The sequence below is a fragment of the Pyrus communis genome, chromosome 5, assembly GCF_963583255.1.
Source record: "Pyrus communis chromosome 5, drPyrComm1.1, whole genome shotgun sequence".
NCBI classification, from domain to species: Eukaryota; Viridiplantae; Streptophyta; class Magnoliopsida; order Rosales; family Rosaceae; genus Pyrus; species Pyrus communis.
Window position 1 is genome coordinate 6,855,659 of NC_084807.1, and position 12,330 is coordinate 6,867,988.

Sequence of the window (12,330 nt, forward strand, 5' to 3'; positions counted from 1 at the left end):
CCTAAAATTCAAAAGGAGAAGCATGCAATTCTAACCAACTTAACTTAACAAAATCCAAAGTTACTGTGTTTGAAATGCAAAATTTTAGAAATTCCATTTACTTAGAATATCAAGTAATAAGAATGTTGGTGGTTAATTACAATCGAGGTTTTTTTTTTTTTTTTTTTTTTTTTCTTTCTCTCTCTCAAAAATTTACAATCGAGGTCTATGTGTTCGAAGAGTAAAAATGTTGGTGGTCAATTGCAATCATACCTTATATTCTTCTCACTTTGAGGAAGATTTTTGACGATCACAAGTTGTATATCTGCTTGTGTCTATTTCCACATTCGGCTATAATTACTACCCATTTCTCCCGCTATATAATAATAAAAGTTTTACAGTAAATAATTACATTGATTTTTGTTTAAGGATTAAGAACCAAAACTATAAAACAAAGCCCATTTGGTGGGATGAATGAGATTTAGCTTTAGGAATAGGATTAGATTGGCGTGGATTTGTAAGACATGACTTGGAACTCATGTATAAAGATAAATTAGATAATCTACTCTATTATGAACTCATATAACTCATCATGTCCAGTCATATCCATCTCACATTTGACATAACAAACATTGGATTGAACTCACATCTATTTTAATTGATCACAACCTATCTCATCTAACCCACCAAACGGAGCCTTAGAGTCTCCCAATCTGCTATGTTCCAAAAAAGAACAAAAAAGAGAGCCAAAGTTGCATAGTTTGTATGTAGTTACACATTTTGGCCATTTCAATAGAGTCAACGAGTTAGATTGTTCCAAAGGTTGCAAAACCATAGACAAAATAATAATGTCCACCAGTTTGTATGAATTTCATTAGACAGTGAAACAACTTCACTTTCAAACTAACTAGTATATGTTCACATACAAAGTGCTTGAAATTTTTTACTTTTGTATTTAAAATTAAAGGAGAGAGGAAGAGAGAGAACATGGGAGTGGAGAGAGAGGTTTGGTTTTTTTTTTTTCTACTTTTTACCATTTTATTTTTTAAATTAGATACGATAAAATCACCTGTGAGGATTAAACAAAAAACAGCAAAATTTTGTTTTATAAAATTACGTTACCATCTTGAACTTTTTATTGTGACAAAAAACAAAAATATCTTCTCTCTTTTTTTATTGACAAAAAGAGTTCCATCAATACATACTTTAGATAAGTTTAGCCGTACCAGTTCCAATCATGTCTTCAGATGATCCAAAGGAAAGTTCGCATCCCTTTCGGACAATGACCAATTTGTTTCTGTAGTTCGAGTGTTTTTTTAGCTTTATTTTTCAGGTCGGACATCTGCGGTGAAAGTTTTGTTTACATCAAGGAGTAACTGAAAATTTCATATCTACTAAACAGAAATTTCACAAAAGGCACGCATGGAACGGTAATTGAAAGGTAAATTTACCTATCAATTTCCACGCGTGCCTCGTGACACTTTCGTCCAACAGTGACAAATTCTCAATCTCTTTGATTAAAACAAAACACGACTACAGGGACCTGGTTGAAAAACTAATTGTAAAAACAACAAAACTACAGAAGCCAAATCCATCACTATCCTTGTAAAAACATGCAAACTACAGGGACCCAACACCACCTTGCATGAACAAAATGAAAAACTCATGTTCTAAGTGCGATTTAACTTCAAATACTACCGTTCTTGGCATTACATCCATCAAGCAAATGATAGTAGCACATTAAATATATAAACAGGAAAGTTGTGTCAAAGGGGCATAAGATCGGAGCATGATTAATCATAGTAAAAGGAATGATAAACACGAACCCCTAATGCAAAGCACATCAATCTCAATAAACAAAATGAAATAACTTACAAGCGCTCCGTTATCTCATGATTAAAATTCAAAGAAAGGTTTGCTACTTTGCTCTGCAAATAGGCCAACTTGCACATTAAGCATTTCCAATGGTAGATCACTTGTAGTACTTTCTGAGCTACTGCATCTTACCTCACTTGTCACAGCCAGTCCTTCTACCAATGGAGGCATGAAGCAAGATAAGAACCAAGGCTGGTTAATAGTAAACCTCATCACAGGTTTTGCTGCTTGCACTGTGGTTACGGCTTGTGGAGCTTGAAACCAAAAACTCTTGGAACGTAACTCTGTGTCGCCTTTTGTGGCTTAAGGTGTCCATACGTCATCAAGAATAAGTGCGGAAATGTGGTTCCAAAATACGCTCCGTCAATATCTTCAAAGTGTTCAGGAAATTGAGATATAAAATCAGAATGTCAAACAAAACTCGAATATGGTAAAATAATAACCATGAGAGAGAGAGAGAGAGAGAGAGAGAGAGAGAGAGAGAGAGAGAGAGAGAGAGAGAGAAATGAAGTGATTTCATAAGCAGAGTTATGCAAATCTGATATTTGTTTATACTACCAGTCTCAGGAAAGTCATTACACCCTATTATTGATTTATTAAAGCTCATTATAACCACCATCAGACATTCAAGTGCCCGCAAATTCAGTTGTTACACCACCCACTCAATGATCAAATAAAATCCATGTCCAAATTTCATGATCCTGGTATTGACACTTGCAAATGAAAGACGTATTGTTGACCAATCAAAGTAGTTTTTTTACAAGCAGTTGCACTAAGTCTTGACCCCAAGCATAATATTAGACTGTCAAATGATATTTACAAGAGAACAACACTGAACTTAAACACAACTTCTACAAAAGACCAAAAGGGGTAAATTTCTTTCGTCAAAATTTGTAAGAAGACTCATCTGGTAATTGAAAACCCAAAACTGGAAAGAGAGAACTATGAAAAGAACTTCAGTGCAGATGCAAAATTTAAGCATTAAAGGATACTGCCTTGGTACTTCGATCGAGGGTAATATATATCTTCACACTTGGGGCAGTATATTTTTACAGTGCTTGAACGAGGAATGTCCGATTGACCAACTGGAAGGCAAGGTTGTCCACAACAGTACACTCTTGGGCATCTTCCAAAGTCATAGTTCTTGTACTTCTCCAACTGTAGAACTTTAAGATCAATATTCTAACAAAAAAAAAAAGGATATAATAAGAAACCAAAATGCAAATGTACAATAGTCAGATTCTTACCATTGCAGACATTCCCTTGCTAGTCAGTATGTATCGAACATGAATAAGACCGTATAGCATCTCCGCTGCTGATTCAACCAACTCATTCTGCTCTTCAGTGAACATATCACCTGGACACAGTCCCCATTTATTAAGTGCCTCAATCTCAATGACAAAAAGGAAAAACGACCACAACCAAAACAGATACACAGAGAGAGACAGCTGTTCAGACAGACGGATAGAGAGGATATTAGAGCATTAGCTCCTGGGTATACTTTATTTCATCGTACCTTACAAATCCAAGTTTCAACCCCAACATCATCCTTTTCATACGTTATTTGGAGTTCTACCCCAGTTTTATCTAGGTATTGCATGCTTTCACTTTTGATCTCAGAGTCCCACGTTGATATTTCAAAATTAAGTATTCATATTTCATACCCATAAAAACTTTTAGTCCAAAAAACCATACCAAAACCTAATTACGAATCTTTATTCCTCACTATAATGCTAAATGCAGAACCAACTCAAGAAAATAACAATATTAATGGGCTGCTGCTGTCCACTGAAGACAGGGTTGAATGTTGTCACCCAATATCCAGCAAGATGTCCACCACCAGTAACCATACTACACATATCAAGGCCCCTTGACTCAGATCTCACATAGGGCCACCATTACCAATTGAAAACTCAATAGGGTGTCACCAATCTTATTTTTCACCAACTACTTCATAAGTTTCATATCAATCTGTGATCCACTAGACTACTTTACTTATATTGACTAGAACTGCACCAATTTCTTTTCATGGAATATATTTTCAAGAAACTTTCCAACCAACTAAACTACACATGCAAACCCCCTACATTAAGTAACATATTACCTGGCTTGTCTCGAAATCAGTTTATATAATTCAAGCAGACAATTGATTAATTTCCATAAAACATTAATAGCCTTTCACTCCAAGGAGATTTATTAAAAGAGAGTGGCCTGAATTTAACAATCAAATAGTATGCAATTTTCCTTACCTTTACTTTAAAAGATGTAAAAAAGATGGTTTTAAAGGGGAAAAATATGCGCATGCATTCACACACAACAAACTAAAAGCCCCATTAGCATAGACAAATTCTTACCATGAGAAGACTCAACATCCAAAATCAGATCAAGTGCATAATCATAATATGGAACTTGACTGCTCAATCCACAGAGATTAAAATCATCTTGGATGTATTCATCATCAACTTCACAAAAAAATTCATTCCCTCGCAAATTGCAGAACCATGAAATCCAAGAAGTGTCATCTCCATCAGAACCACTGACATCTGATTCTTCACTGTCTGTTTCAGATTCCTCTGCAATTAAAGCAAACTAACTATGTAAGAATGACATGACAATTTCCAATGCAAATGTCTACCAAGTAGATTTTTAGTCCTCTTCTACGAATTTCATGTGTATTCATTAGTCAAACACTAAAAAGATGTAAAGTTACACAAGTGTGAGACTAGAATTTGGAAAAGAATTAAAATTGAAAACTTTTAAGACTTGGAACAGCTAAGAATCTTTCCATTTCAAGTAATCACTCTACTCCGAACGAGCAATAAATGAGTGAACTTTCAACTTAGTAATATCCTAGTTTTTGCAAAAAATAACTAAAAGTAGCATATTACATAATCAGGGCTCCTTTGCCAAACATAAACTCAGTATACAATAACATTAGACCCACATTCCATATATTTTCGGTGACTAATCCGTAATCATAAACATAAAGGACATTGAATTACAAAATTAGCATGCGAAAACGAGAAAACCATTTATACATGGAACAAACCCAGATCATATAAGAAAGTTTGTGCTAATAATCTTAGTCCTAAAACACATTACTAGCAATCAACTCCCAATAAAAATACGAAAACAAAAACCATTAAACCAAAATCCAACAAATTTAGAAAACAACTAGAGAGCAAAAACAAGACCAACCATCAGAGCATTTGTTCTTGGCGAGCGAGGCGGCCGTGGCTGCCGCCGCACGGTGATCAAGCTGAGATTTACCAGCGGAAGTGGAGGGCACAGAGAGCCTCTCTTTGTCTTTACTGTTAGCCAAAGCTCTCGATGTGGATGGGGTGGACTTCTCTAGGTGCTTGTCCAGCGCATCATTGATGCGCTTGCGGTCTAGCGACCCACCAACAATCTCTGTTTTCGACGACCCGCCACCGCCTCCACCGCCACGTTCCCTATACATGGTCTAATTTCGAACCCCTTTGGATGAATTTTGGCTCTTGGATTTGGAGCGAGGGAGAAGGGTGGGTGTCAAGCCCTGTGGTGGCCTTCCATGGTGCGGTGGAGAGTTTGAATAAAACCCTAGATTTTCGAGAGCGGGGTAAGCGCGGTGTAGGTGTTTTGGAGGTTCTGAGGATCTGAGTGAGATCGAAGATTAGAGACACAGGGAGCCGGGGGGAGGGGGGGGGGGGGGGGGTGGGGGGGGGTGTGAAGGAAAGAGAGAGAGCTAGGGTTTGGGCGGGGAGGGAGAGATGGGGCGAGGCCGCGAGAGGTACACGAGCTGTTGAGCAAAATGCTCTTTGGTTCCCTCTGTCTCATCTTTGTTTTCTAGTCCCACCTTTTTTTTGTTTTTTATTCACCGTCTTCATTTTCTTTATTTTTTAAAAAAATGTTTTTTTTTTACCAGAGTTTAGCAGTATTCTTCTTTACTATTAAGCAAAATGTCATATGTTCAAATCTTGTAGACAAAGTCAATGTCAAATTAGGCTACTCATTAATGGCTTAGTCGAACTCCTCCTCCTTTTAATGTAAAATATATCGTTGTATTAAAAAAAAGTGCTTTTTTTCTACCAAAAATGCTACTCAAACTAATTTTTACATTTCACGCACACTTGTTAATTTTGACTCGTTAATCTTCTTCAATTTATTTGATTCGATGACCTAAAATTGAGAAGAATGTGTGAGAAGTAAAAACAAGTTTGTAGATGACACTACCTTTTTACCAATAATTTAAAGGGTAAAGTACAAAAAACTATCTAAACTATTGGTGTCACGACACTTTCATACCTCATCTTTTAAAATTGACAATGTCATACCTCATCTTTAGAAATTGTGTCAATGTTATACCTTCCGTTAGTTTGGCCGTTTATTTTTCAGTTAAATGATGATGTGGCTTGATCCATGACCCATTTTTTTATTAAAAAACTAATAAACTATTATTAAAAACAAAAATAATCATTTAATATTATTTAAATATTAAAATAATAAAAAAAGTACATAAAAAAATAAAAAATAAACCTCTCCTTTTCGTCCCTCCCTCCTCTCTCTTTTCACCATCTTCCTGCAATCCAGGAAGAAGAAGAGGAAAAAAATAAAATAAAAAAATAAAAACCCCAAACCAAACCCAGTTCGTCTCCTCTTCCCCCACCACAAACCCAGAAGAAAAAAAAAAAAAAAACCAACCCCAACCCAACCCGAAGGAGGAAGAAGAAGAAGAAGAAGAAGAAAAAGGAAGAAGGAAAAAAAAAAAAAATTGAGAAACTCTCGTCCTCCCCCCCCCCCCCCCCCCCCCCCCCAAAAAAAAAAAAAAACCCACCTGCAAAAGAAAAACAAGAAGCAGAAGAGAGAAGGAAGCGAAAAAAAAAAAAAACCAACCACAACCCAACCCGAAGGAGGAAGAAGAAGAAGAAAGAAGAAGAAAAAAAAAAAACAAAACCCAGTTCGTTCGGATCTGGTTTTTTTTTTTTTTTTTTTTTGTTTTTTTGTTTTTTTGTTTTATGGGTTGCAGGTAATGGGTTCGAGGTTGGGTGCAAAGGGTGGGTGCGAAGGTGGAGAGGTTGGGTGCGGAGAGTGGGTGTGGGAAGAAGAGGGGGTGGGGAACGGGGAAAACAAATTGAATTTTTTTTTTCTCTCTCTTCTTTTTTTTTGGGTTGCAATTGCAGAAAGAGGGAAGAAGATGAAGATGGGGAGAAGAGAGAGAAGGGGGGAAGGGGACGACTGATGTTGTGATGTTGGTTTTTTTTTTTTTTTTTTTTTCAAATAACTTTTTTTTATTATTTTAATATTTAAAAAATGTTAAATGATTCTTTTTAGTTTTTAATAATTTTTTAATAAAAAATGGGTCTCGGATCAAGACACATCAGCATTTAACTGAGAAATAAACGGCTAAGCTAACGGAAGGTATGACATTGACACAAATTCGTAAGATGAGGTATGACATTGTCAATTTTAAAAGATGAGGTATGAAAGTGTCGTGACGCCAATAGTTGAGGTAGTTTTTTGTACTTTACCCTAATTTAAATTTTGAGATTTATGAAGTTGATGTACTAAATCAAACTCATCCAACGGTAATCAATTAAGCAATGAGCATTACTATTACTTTAAGATGGTGAGCAAATTTTTCTTTTTCTTTTTTTAATTCAACTCTGAAATCTTGGCTAATGTGTCTCATGTCCGGGCCTTGAGTTTGGATCTGAGTCATGCGATTTTAAGTTCCAATTCAAAGTATTACATCTTAAATCTCAAGTCTTAACCAAGTTTTTAATCAATACTTTTAAAGTGTAGACATTTAATTCGAAAATAAGATGTAGGATTTTCGCTCTTTATTGAGTGCAGGAACATAAATTTGTGCTCATGGTCTCGAGTTTGAGGTCTATGCCGTATGTTTTTTTTATTTTTTTCAAGTTTCGAGCTCTGCAATTAATTATTGACCTAATGCGGGTCCAAGGTTGAGACATTGTCATGTCTGAAGTTTAGGTTTAAAGGGGAGATGGCTAAAAGGTTAAATGCTAAAAAATGGTCCGTTTTGAGAGCAACTCTAGCGTGGGAGCCCTACCCCCAGGCTATTTATTATTCAATCCACGTAGTGAACTGTAACTGCCTTTAATGAACAGTAACTACCTTTTGCATCTTTACTGTTGCACTTGAATAACCCTTGCAATAGACAATAAAATAATAGTATTTTTTTATTTAAAAAATAATAGTACGATCCAGCAAACGTTAACCCCAGAGGCGGCGAGCATCTTGAACCACTCGATTGCCGAAGTGTGTCAACGGAACCATGGCCAAACGATGCCGCTACACGTGGCAGCAACCCTTTTGTCCTACCCCACCGGTTTCCTCTGCCAAGCATGCATCAAATCTCACCCCAATTCCTCCCACCCTCTGCAGTGCCGAGCTTTGGAGCTCTGCTTCAGTGTGGCTCTGGAGCGGTTGCCCACTGCCCAAAACATGAGTCCCGACATGGAGCCCCCATCTCTAATGCTCTCATGGCTGCCTTGAAGTGAGCTCAGGCTCACCAGCACCGCGGCTGCCCCGAACAGTAGCAGCAACCTCTATTAGCTGTCAAATTCGGTTTTGTCAGAACCCACGTCTCTATGACCCTCAAAAAGAGTGGAGACGTCGTCCTGACGTCAGCCCACGTCAGATTGCCTTCAGGCGCTCGGCTCGGCATGAATCGACGGGCCTGGCGCTTGAGCCTGCTCGGGCTCCCTTGCCAGCCAACACTGGACTTCCTCCCTCGGGCAATCCAACCCTGTTCCGGAGCCCGTCCCTTGAGCAGGAGCTCCCGCTGGAGCTGCTTTGATAAAAAAAAATCCATCTCCGATAAAAAGCTGCGCAAAAAGTAACCCACCATGTCAAAAATTGTCCAAAAGGAACGGGCTGGCTACTTTCAGCCCCACTCGAAGCCCGATTTGCCATCCTCTACAATGTTTTCCAATGGATGAGATGGACCCAAGCATGATCAACATGCTAAAACTATTTCCACATAATGTTTTACAAAAGAAGCATCAGAGTGGGCTGCTCGAAGGCATCAAAATAACATTTTCAATTTCATAATTGATACCTTTTGGTTTTTGTAGAAGTTAGCTGTCAGAAGGAATTAAAAAAAAAAAAAAAGAGTTAAATTTTTATTAATTTTTTTTCTTCTATAAATGCCTATGGTATTTCTTGACACACCCCGTCCCGAAGGAGGGCATGCTGGCCGTCACGTGAGAGTGACGTAACCATTTGCACAGTTCGGAAGCTTTAAAATATACAACTTCTAAGATGAAACACCCGAAGGTGAGTCCTCATTTTTGGCCATTCTGTCAGAACACCGTTGAATTTCCTCGTAGTCACCACACCTTTTCAATCCATGAACCTGGAGGGGCGCAAAACAAAGTTGAGTGGGTCAGCAAAGCAAACTTATTCAAAACCTTCTTTTCTCTTTTGAATATACTAACCCCTCGCCGTAAAACAAATATAGTTTCCCAGAAAATGAACATATATACGTATGTATAGATATGTCAATCATGCTCCATGATATTCCATTCATGCTCACAATATGCCATTCATGCTCACAATATGCCATTCATGCTTGAGAATATGCCACAACAGAATCTCATAATCAAATATAAATGCTCAAGCGTAATTCACATCAATAACATATAATCTAGCAGCCGGGAGTCACCTAACGTGACCTGTACGGCTGCATCTAGAGCTCCAATCTCAACTCAATATCTGAATCTGCACACGAGTCGGAACCACCTAATGTGGTCTGTACGACAGGACTGGGTGTAATATATACGCTCTAGTGCTACGATCACGTGAAGACTGTGCGAATAATCGCGGGTCACCTACGAGTCGGAACCACCTAATGTGGTCTGTACGACAAGGCTTGCACCTAACTTGGATCCAAGGCGAGCGTGTGGTGCTGGTGAACATCACGTGAAGGACTGTGCCCTGGCCCTGGGCGGGAGCACTAACACCGGGGTGCAGATTATGAGCTCTCTAAACATCTCAACTACTACTATTGCATACAAACATGAATACCACTTACCTGGCACTTACCTGGGCCTCCTCAGCACCATGCAACAGTATGCATAATTATGGTAATGCACATATTAAAATATGATGCATATATGACAGGATATATAATTCGTATTTCTTTTAAAATACGTTTTCTGGGAAATACGTCAAGCATACGTATATATATATATATATACTGAAAAATAACTGCCCACTCACATATCACATCGACGTCTCGTAGGTCCCTGAGCCTCCCCTAGATTGGTTACATTCTTCCTCTGTATAATTTTCACCTATACAAAAAGTAACCAAATTGACGTTATTTAACGCGCATACACCAAACATTCGTCCATAACTTTCTCATACGTTACTCAATTTGGGTGTATGAATATACCACGGTGATCTACACGACGTCACGAACGCGTGACAATTTTCAGAACTCAATTTGGAGCTCTCACGCGCCCCCACGCGCACTGTTCACGCGCTGCCCACGCGCGCGTCTTCTTCCTCGCGTCGCCGGACTGGTTTCGCCGGAAATAGTGTTTTGCCGGAATTTCTGGGTAAATTTCAAAGTGTCATAACTTCTTCATTTCTTAACCATTTTCAACGTACTATATATCAAAATGAAGGTATTGACGAGACGAACACATCCATACCTGTCTCGACCCCTAACTCGCCGTGGTTTCGCCGGAAAAAGCCCCGACAGCTCCGGCCAACTTTGAACACGACGATCCCGACGTCCAAACTTCTCCAACGAAGTACTCCGAGGCTCCTTGGGACCTCACTAACACATCTACAAGCTTCAAAAGTCCAAAAACTAACTAGATTAATCTTTCATGAACAGTACTCGAAATCGGAATACCTCGAATCGACACGAAAACGAAGGATTTCTCACCTGAAAATGGTATGGTTGCACTCGTACGAGCTTCACGAGTTCGATGGTGTCCTTAGTTTCTTCGATCCATCAAGGTTTGGGTGATTTGTGTGTTGTCCGTACGTTTTTGAAGAAAGAAGGAGGAAGAACGGAGCTTGGGAGAGAGAGAGAGAGAAGTGACAGAAAAGAGACAGAGGGAGAGGAAAACACGGGAGAGTGAAACGGGGTGTATGAGTGTGTGTGTGGTCCTACAACACCACACAACACAAAACTACACGTAAAATAACGAACTAGGGGTAAAATTTGTAATTTCAAATGTACGTTTCAATATTTCCGGGACGGGATGTCACAACCTACCCTCCTTAATAGAATTTCGTCCCGAAATTCAAAACAACCAATCAACAACCCCTAGTGGTCAAAGAACAATCTAGAATACAAATTCCTCGTCTGATCTTCTGTCTCCCATGTAGCTTCCTCGACTGACTGATTTCTCCACAAATTCTTTACCAATTACACTGTCTTAATTCTCAATACATTCTTTTTCCAATCCAAGGTCGTCCTTGGTTCCTCAACCAGTCTAATCCGGATTAATTCTCAATAGTTGCACCGGAACTCCATGTGACGAATCTGCCACCTAGTGACAACGCATCGAAATATAATACATTATGCACCTTAGCCAATTCTGAAGACATCACCACTTGTATGCAACTTCATCGATTCCTTTAGTGGTCAAAAATGGTCTGATGTGTTTAAGACTTATTTTGTCTCCTTTCCAAATCTCACTATTTCTTTTCGTGATGAAATTTCTAAAAATGTTGAATCATGAAACACATCATGCTCTTACAATAACTCTGGAAGTAATTCAAGCAACTTCACCTACTCTTCGATGATCACATAAAGTCCGAGGTACTTAGGACTTAATTTGCTTTCCTTTCCAAGCCGTATCATACTTTTCTAAAGTGAAAACTTCAAAATTATAAGATCATCTACGTTAAACACTCGATTAGTGACATGTTCAACTATTAATCTCTTTTGCCAGTCTTGGCTACTCTCAGGTTAAACTTAATCACCTGACTACTTTGAGAAGACTCATCCATAGTTTCAGGGCCTACCAAAACTCTTTCATGATCGAATCTTCTCTATCCAGAAGTATTTCTTCCACAATTCAACAAAAATCGACACATTTCATGGTCCTTATGGCGTTACTTTGGAAACTGTGCAACCAACATACTTAAGAAATTCAGCAGTTCCGTAACCCAAATCTCTTCTCCATAAAACATATAAGTACTGTTGTACTGTGGTTGTTACTCAACACTGGAGTAAATGTACTAACTTAGTACATTGATCAACTATCACTTCAAGTTCAATCATAACCATCATATTCTCGAACTCAGCAATCTTTCTTTTTCCCTTCTTTCTTTGCCTTGGTTAATTCTTAATTTTCTTCGTCAACCATTTGAGTCTTGAGTACGACCTTACTAAAAAGACTTAACTTGAAAATTAGCAATTACAACTTCTTCTCAAACTTCCATTCTCAACTTTACTTCAGTTGATTTCCAATCCACAAGAAGATAATCTTGGCAAGCGTGCCAGAC

At 38.3% G+C, this 12,330-nt stretch overlaps 1 protein-coding gene across 2 annotated transcripts; it reads right to left on the reverse strand.

Annotated features, from left to right (window-relative positions):
• Positions 1 to 1,634: 1,634 nt before the first annotated feature.
• Positions 1,635 to 5,542, reverse strand: LOC137735002 (putative casein kinase II subunit beta-4). 2 transcript variants are annotated; one of them, XM_068474353.1, is made up of 5 exons: positions 5,125 to 5,542; positions 4,209 to 4,427; positions 3,102 to 3,211; positions 2,847 to 3,012; positions 1,635 to 2,224 (listed from the first exon to the last, which is right to left on the reverse strand). In XM_068474353.1, the coding sequence occupies exons 1-5, from the start codon at positions 5,312 to 5,314 to the stop codon at positions 2,094 to 2,096; spliced, it is 816 nt and encodes a 271-aa protein (XP_068330454.1). In that variant the 5' UTR covers positions 5,315 to 5,542; the 3' UTR covers positions 1,635 to 2,093. The 2 variants fall into 2 exon arrangements, with proteins under 2 accessions (XP_068330454.1, XP_068330453.1); XM_068474352.1 differs by having other exon boundaries at positions 5,053 to 5,542.
• Positions 5,543 to 12,330: the final 6,788 nt, after the last annotated feature.